At 38.1% G+C, this 8541-nt stretch overlaps 1 protein-coding gene across 6 annotated transcripts in view; it reads right to left on the reverse strand.

The window, feature by feature from the left end:
- The window catches only part of DMD (dystrophin), a 2476968-nt gene that overhangs the window by 387354 nt on the left and 2081073 nt on the right, over window positions 1-8541 (reverse strand). For all 6 annotated transcript variants that reach the window (XM_059910880.1, XM_059910875.1, XM_059910877.1 and 3 more), the window contains one exon: window positions 6864-7036. In XM_059910880.1, coding sequence (XP_059766863.1) covers window positions 6864-7036 — 173 coding nt within the window. The remainder of the gene's footprint in view (window positions 1-6863; window positions 7037-8541) is intronic.

The raw sequence follows: 8541 nt of genomic DNA on the forward strand, positions 1-8541 counted from the left end.
GCTTCATTTACATAAGGCGGTGATACACCCCCCCACCCCCGTCCAGGTTAAATGGCCCTGACTAAATTATCAGCGGGCCGATGAAACCCTCTGTGTCCCCTAGGAGAGAAAAAAAAAAAAAAAAAAAAAAGAGCGCTGAGACCCAGGGAATTCAGTTCTAAAGGATCTAAGAGAAACTCCATAGCGTGAGATAGGGAAGCTGTGAAGAGCCAGGGACACAGGACGGTCAAGAGAGTTAACAGAGGAACAGAAGGACCTGGGATCACGAGTGACAAAAAGCTCTTGTGTACCGGGACGAGGGGGCCTTCCTTATTCATCCCTAAGGCATGGAGTTAAGTCACTTTTCTGAATGTTTGATCACCTTAAGTACATATCAAATAATGACTTTCTTTTCCTTGCTAAAGCCTGAGAGTGAAAGGAAAGATGTGATATGAGGTCAAAAACTTATACAAAAAGCTTATAAAAGACAGAGGACACTGGGTAGGGGTTGGAGAGGAGAAACTCAGATAACGGCTCCTGATTTAAAACAACACAAAGATATCCAATCTAAAGCCATGGTTCTCAAACTTTAGTGTGCATAAGAAACATCTGAGCAGCCTGCTTAAAGTACAGACTCCTAGGTTCCACCCCCAGAGTTTCAGTACTTTAAAAAAAATTTTTTATCGAAGTATAGCTGATTTACAATATTATATTAGTTTCAGGTGTACAGCATACTGATTTGGTATTTTTGCAGATTATACTCCATTATAAGTTATTACAAGATAATGGTTATAATTTCCCATGCTATACAATATATCCGTGTTGATTGTCTATTTTATACATAATAGTTTGTATCTGTTAATCTCATACCCTTAATTCGTCCCTCCTCTCTTCCCTCTCCCCTTTGGTAACCACAAGTTTGGAATCTAAAAAATAATACAAATGAAAGTATATGCAAAACAGAAACAGATTCACAGATACAGAATTTCTGTAATTGGAACAAGAATCTTTACAACTCAGCAGGTGAGCTCCAGGACCATTCTCTGAGGAAGAATTTCTTGAAGTATTTCTTATGTGCCCTAAACATTACTTGTCGGTCTCCACAGGGCAAAGGTGCTATTTGTCAGTGACATGATTTTGAAGGAGATCTAGATGTAATGAAATGCTCTGAGCTCAGAGAACATTTTCTCTGGCCATGCTAAGCTTGGGAAGTGTTTTCAAGACACGTTTCTAATGCGTTTGTTGGAAGCAGCTGCCCTATTTTTATTTTCAAGATTGTATACCAAATATTTCTAAATGATTAACCTATGTTTGTATTTGGGATTTTTCCTGAAAATGTTTCTTTGCATTTGCAATGACTTTTCCCCCCTGGTTTTAAGGAACCTTAGAGATTATTCAACTCGCTTGTTTTGCAAATGTGGGAACTGAGATACAAAGGTATAAAGACACCTGCTGAGGCACATAACTTGAGCTGTCATATTTAGATATGGGAAATGGAAACTACAAACCTTCCTTATATGAGGAAATCCTTAACCCTGATGGTTTTCACCAAATGTTTTGGATCCCTGAGCAAAAAGGCTTCCTGCTAATTGGCAAATATACTCTCTTTACCCCTAACCTACTCAACAGAGAATAAAAGAGGAGGTTTGAAGCTACACACTTAGCTTCTATCCATTTTCTATTAATCTTTATTAGTGAAGACAAGAGCTTAGGGGTTACTAGCTTTTAACAACGGAAGTAGCGATCTTTAATAAGGAGATAATTTCTATAATTTGTAAGGTTTAGGTAAAATGCAGAACCTTTAGGTGTGTTGGGATATATAGTTTGGGCTTTAAGAAACTCTTCACTGTCAGGGCTCTAAGAATTATAGGGCTGCTAAAGTGAATGTTATTTCTCCAGACACCGATACTTCAAGTATGATTCAGTTGATGCCTAGTTTGAAATCCTTAATAAAACTTTACTCTGAAAGGCATCTATTCTTAAAGCAAAATGTGTTATATTGAAGTCATTTTTCACTTTGACTTCCTTTATAAAACTAACAATATATCCCCGTATATCTTTGGTACCCTTGTGTAAAAAGATAGCATGTAAGCATACAGAAAGAAAAGGTAAGAATGCAGAAATAATAAGGAACCGCAGAAATAAAATGGGAGCTATGGGGCTTTAAATAAAGAGAATTAAGCCCAAAGAGAAGTAAACACTTTTTTTTCCAGATGGGCCATGAACTCCAACTTTCAAACATAATTAACATCCCAAGAGTAAGAAAAGGAAGGTTGGAGATACTCAACATCCAAGTAGCATTTTTCTCTCACTCAAAGGTAAAAAAGACTTTGCTTTCTTTTGCTCTTTCTTTGTCCTCCATTAGAGCAAGACCTCTAATTATTCTAATTTCTAATACCGAGTACTTTCTAAGAGATTTATTGCTGCTGTGGACTACATAATGTTGGTGTCCTCACGTCTCAAATTAATGTTCAAAATTTCATAAAAGGGATTATCTTTATATAACATCTACAAGTTTTTCCCCCAAGTATAACAATCTCACAGAATGTAAGTTTTGCTGAAATTATGTGGACATCATATGTGATTCTCATAGTTAATAATATATACAATAATCTGGAAAATATAATCCGGTGGCAGATTAAATTGAAATCTTCATACATATTTCTCATGCACTTGATCACTTCTCAAATTATTCATATTTTCAAAATTAAAAGTGCAAGTTTTGTAGATATAGAATATTTTAGAATGAGAAACACTTTATTGGACTAATCACCATCCTGATGTTGGATAATGTCATCAGTGACTCTGTGTGTGTGTGTGTGTGTGTGTGTGCGCGTGTGTATGTGCATGTATACACATAAGTAGAACATTTTCACTCTATTTTTCTCCCACTTAAAGCAGTTAATCTTTTGTTTGACGGCACTCAGCTATCACTGAGTATTTACTTCTCTTTCGTATACCTCTTGGACAAAATGCAATGTGATAACGCATGTGGAACAGATGGCATCTACTTTCCTTGAACTAAATTATGAGATACAATTTCAATTATTCTCTTCTCTCAAAGACATTGTATCAGTATTTACTTTCTCTTATACCATATCTTTGAACTTAATCACTTCTTTTAAATATAAGAAAACCAAGGTAGAAAAGCTCAATAATTTGCCTAGGTTTATAAAGAGTGATTGTAGAATTAAAAATAATAGAATTGTAGAATTGCCAGGGAACTTGAAGAGACCACCCATGTGTCTGGTCAAACTTCCTCATTTCAGTGAGAGAGAAAATTCAAGTCTGAAGCAGTTAAGCGACTGGCTAAAGATCAGATGCTAGGTAGTAACAGAGCCAGAGGAGAAGCTAGGTCACCCAACTGTTGGTCCAAGACCCTTTCTACTCTACCTCACTGACTCATTTATAGCTTGGAGTTTTGTATTTATCTAATTTAGCTGAAGGCAGCAAGCACAGCCCTATGAGACAACTCACGAATACTTAAAGGAACTTGCCATCAAGTGTAAATGAGAATAGTACAGGGAAGACCTGGTAAAGGAACAGTCAGAAAGCGAAATCTTGATTATGGAATTTGAGTCAAAATTTGGAGGCTCAGAGGAGAGATGGTATTCCAAGTGTGAGAATCGGCAAATGGATGTACTCATACGGGACAGTGAGAAAATTGTCGGAGAGCAGGAATGGGGTTAGAAAGCAGAATTTACTTGACTCAGAGAATCCATTTTGGGCAGTAACTAGATTGCTGCTTGGGGAGGAACGAAGTGGGAGGCAGAGGAAGGACAGAGAGGGAAGGGGTCAGCAGGGGCTTATTAGGCATAGTTGGTAGAGAGTGGAAGGGTCACTAGATCCTAGTGACTAAGTATAAGCTTCATGAGAGCAACAATTTACTTTTGTCTGCTTTGTTCACTGTTGTATCCTCCGTGCCTGGAAGAGTGCCTAGTACATAGTAAACACTCAGTAAATATTTCTTGAATGAACAAATAAATGAATGAGTGAAATATGGGCACCAACAAGACTGAAGTTCTTGACCAAAAGAATAATGTGATAGAAACAGTGTCCAAGGAAGAATATTTTTGTAAATGTGTAATGGATGGTCTCAATATGTAAAGAAAGAGAGACAAATCTATCAATATGGAATGACACGATGAAGACTTCAATCAGTCAATCAATCAATCAATAAGAACCACAATCACAAGAAGAGAAAGACAGGGCAGAAGGAAAATAAATGGAGGGTAAAAGACATAATGTGGATTTAGATCTGCAAGCACAACGATACCGCTTATGAGTCAATGGAACACAAAGGGAAACTTCAGGATCATTTTTGTTCAGACTCAATTTTTTTTCATTAAAAAATGGATACCTGTGAAATTAAGCACTAATGTTTTTATACTTTGAAATATAAAAATGGCTTCAGAATCTCTTATGAAATAATGAACTGAAATTTTTTAGTATAATATATCATAGTTTAGGTAAACACAGGGATGTTTCTCCAGGGTACCTTTGGAAGTTTTTTTTTAAATTGTGATGACTTTTCACTATAAAATAATGGCGACAGAGGAACTGACTAGATTGGCAATGCAAGCTTATGTGTCACTGATGGTTCGGTACATAACTCTTCCAGGGTTCATCTATCCTATTTCATAACAATCCCCCATTACTACCTCTACTGTGCTTCTCTCAACTGAACCCTGCCATTCAGTATGGATTGACTGATACCCTTATTTCAACCAAGCGTCAGGAAATAAACTGAATCGCTTTGATGTGAAGAATTACTTCCTCGCTTTTTATAAGTGAGTGTTGATAACACATTCTGTATTATTCGAGAGGCCTACTTAAAAGCCAAAACCGTTGATCTGAGTATTTAAATTCTAGAATTTGCAGTGCCTTAGATGAGCTAAGGTAACTGTTTTCTACTTGATTAATGCCAGCAAGAATTAAACTGCAGTAGCTGGCTTACGGGAAATTGCTGAGAATGAAGAGCCCATATTTTGGCTGACACGCTGTTTGCCGCTTTCAATACTCCTTTTATTTCATCAAGTTCACATGAAAGAGAGAAAAGGCACTGAGTGATGTTCAGGACAGTTATAGCACCTTTCTTTTTCCCTCCCGAAAAAAAGAATAACTTCTTTTCTTTCCTTTATCTACCGATATCTTTCCCATCTCACAAGTTTCATTCCTTTGTAATGACAGATGTTATGAAAGTGGCCGGTGTCGCTACATACACTGACCTCTCTGAGAGGTGAAGCTGTAGAACGCGAATGGAGCCTCTCTATCTTTGAAAATGCCATCGCCCGTTGTTGCCCACAACTCATCACCGACACATCAATACAAAATTCATGGATCAAATAGGGAGATAAAAATGAGTGTCTTGGAAGCTAGGGTGCAAACTTGGGGGGGAAACCACAGAAATAAAAATAAATCCTTTCCTCCTCCCAGAAATCTGCTCTTCTGTTTCATCCTTTCACTTATTACGTGTTTATGTGTAAAAGTTAGGTGGCTCTTACCTTCTCCTTCTTCCTTTTTACTCTATGGCGTAATACAACTGTTCAAAGCTCAGACTCTGGAGCCAGACTCCCTGGGTTCAGATCTTAGATCTGCCACTTACTAACTAAGTGACCTCGGGGAAGTTATTTAGCCACTCCGTGTGTTACTTTCTTCAAATGCAAAGAGAGGATAATAATAGAATCTAGCTCTTAGAGTTGCTGAGAGCATTAAATGGGCGGACAAATCTAAGGTGCCCATGACACTGCACAGTATGTGACGCACCATGTAAGTGTGAGTCGCTATCGTCATTATTCTGTCATATTACGTGCAGATTTCTACAAGAGTGCTTTCAAATGAATCAATTTCATTTATATTTTTTCCTCATTTATAGAAGTAAAGATACTCTATGTCCAAATTTGGGACAACTTAGAAGAGCTATAAAGAAGAAAAATCACCTCCCTCCTGTAATCTTACGACCTAGAGGTAGTAACAACTCCCAGTGTTGAGGGCATTCCACTCGCCCTCTTCTGCCTCCCTCCACTACCACTGCTCTTCTAGACACAGAAGAAAACACAAGGTACTTCTATAAAGAGATGTGAATTAGGCAAAGCAACTGATTAGAAAGCAGGAAGCCTGACTTCCACTCCCTGTACCTCCTATGCCACTTAGGTGACCCTGGGCATTTCACTTCCTCTCTGTGCTCTTTGCCCCTCCACTGAACTAGTGCAAAACAGGTACAGCAAGAGCTTCACTCTGCCCTCCTTACAACAAGGCTGAGACACCTTCATTAACTTCTCAGGAGAACGTTGCTACGCACAAACGGGCAAAGTACAAAACAGGTGTGTACAGAACAGCTAAAGGCTTAGTTTACGGGGTATATGGTAACACAATCTGAGAGGAAGCAAAAGGCAGGCACTTGTTATAATCTCTCCTTGGCTGTGGGAGCTATGGCGAGGTCTCCTTTAAAATGTTAATTATAATGTGTTATGGGTATTTAAAGAATGTCCTCACTTACGCATTTAGAATAATGCCAAAGAAAGAATTCCATAATAAACAGACGTTAGTTTTATCATTTTTTGAATAACCCTGTGATAAACCAAGAGAGAACACTATGAAAGCAGGATAGCTGTGCTCCTCATTTGAATTCACTCTAATGTCTTAATAAGTATGTCTCCCATGGTTATAACATAGCACCATTCTAATCTCACCTGAACTCTCAAGTATCATCTCCACACCAAGCAAATAAATGATTCATTTATTCAAAATAAAATAAGTCATTCTGAAATTGGGGGATTTACATAAACGTATGAGATATTAGCTACTTGTGCTAGGAAAGTGAGGGGAGCGTTGCCATTTTAATTCATTTCTGGCCTTTTTTTTTGTTCCGGATCTTTTCTTACCTAATCTTGAGAGACTTTTTCCTCAGCTCGCTCCACTTGAAGTTCATGTTATCCAAACGTCTTTGTAACAGAACCACATCATCAGAACCTTCCAGGGATCTCAGGATTTTTTGGCCGTTTTCATCCAGGTTGTGATAGATATCTGTGTGAGCTTCGATTTCTCCTTGGAGGTCCTACAGGGCATCAGGAAGAAGAATACATGCAGAATTAGCAAACAAAAGAGACCGGCTGTGACTGTGAATTTGGAGAACAGCAAAAAATAGACTATTAGTTCAAAAGGGATTTCAATTGGTTCAACTAACAAGAAGATACACCTCCAACTCACTTTTCTTGGTGTATCATCTCTTTATGTCGTTATGTAGATTGAAAGTGGGCATCTTATTAGGTATAATAAATTTATTCCTTGAGATTATGAATCGGAACATAATACATTTATAACTTTATAAATTTCATAACTTATATCTTCTAGTCCATGGACAAAATACATTGTTTCGTGGAAGCGACAGGAAATAAAACTCCGTGATAAAGTGCACCCCAGTGCCAATCACTGTATTACACTATGGGTCAAGTCATATTTTCCAAGCACGCAGTAATCTGTAGGATTGACTCGGACCACAAAAGCATGGAGAGACTAATAAACAAGCCTGTACTTGGTCCATAGCACCAGCACATTAATGGGATTTGATCACAGGAGAGAATCTTCTTGACAATACACATTAAGTTCACCTTGGTAAAATAGCATCATACATTTATTACAGCACCATACATTTGTTAGTAAGGCTTCCCATTTAAAATACCATCACATTTTTAGGCTCAACAGGTGGAAAGTCCATAGGACTTTGATAAGAAGTGATGACTTTAACCTCATTTGTATATACACAGATCAAGAAAATTATCATAGTAGAAGAATCTGACCTTTACATGGTATGTCTTCCTGTGTAACATTTTCAGCTTGAACCGGGGACTACAGCACTGATCCTGTTGCATAGCAATCCTGAGAAAACCCAGCGACTGAAAGAGCCCTGCTTTAAAATGCCAACTTTGCTTACATTCTGTTGACAGAATGAATTTCAGGCCACAGGCCTCACCAGTCAATAATAATAAACAGCCACTTTGTACTCCTCACTAAACGGTAGCCAGGCCTGTGGATGTGGGAGGGACCTCAAAGAGAGGAGGCCTGGAATATGCAACTGACAGTTTATATTAAACAGCCAACTTTTCTTATCATTTTGCCATTATAAGCCAGAGACATTATAAATTCATTTTCTATATGTGTTTCCCTCCTTGTTCCCAGCAGAACGGTCAAAGCCAAAGGAACATTCCTTAGAGAGCTGCCGGGTACCAGCATTCCTTTCTGCCTACACAATGAATGGAGGCTTTGTACATTATCTGACTTGCTTTTAGAGATTTGTATGCTTCTGTTTAACAAGTTTAAAAATTCATTCTGAAGCTCCGAACAATTGGATTGATCTGTGTAACTAGAAAAGTCCCCCCCCTTTCTAAAATTGAATTAAATTACTCTTCTAAAGTAAGGAAGGAAAAGTGGCAGCAATAACATGTTACAAAGTCTGAAGAAGTGGCCTGTGTTTTCAGTTGCACCCTCTTAGATGCAGGGAGATGGACGATGAATGTCTCCTGTCACTATTTCTGGCAGCCAAAGTATCACCGATGGACTCTA

The sequence above is a fragment of the Balaenoptera ricei genome, chromosome X, assembly GCF_028023285.1.
Source record: "Balaenoptera ricei isolate mBalRic1 chromosome X, mBalRic1.hap2, whole genome shotgun sequence".
Lineage (NCBI taxonomy): Eukaryota > Metazoa > Chordata > Mammalia > Artiodactyla > Balaenopteridae > Balaenoptera > Balaenoptera ricei.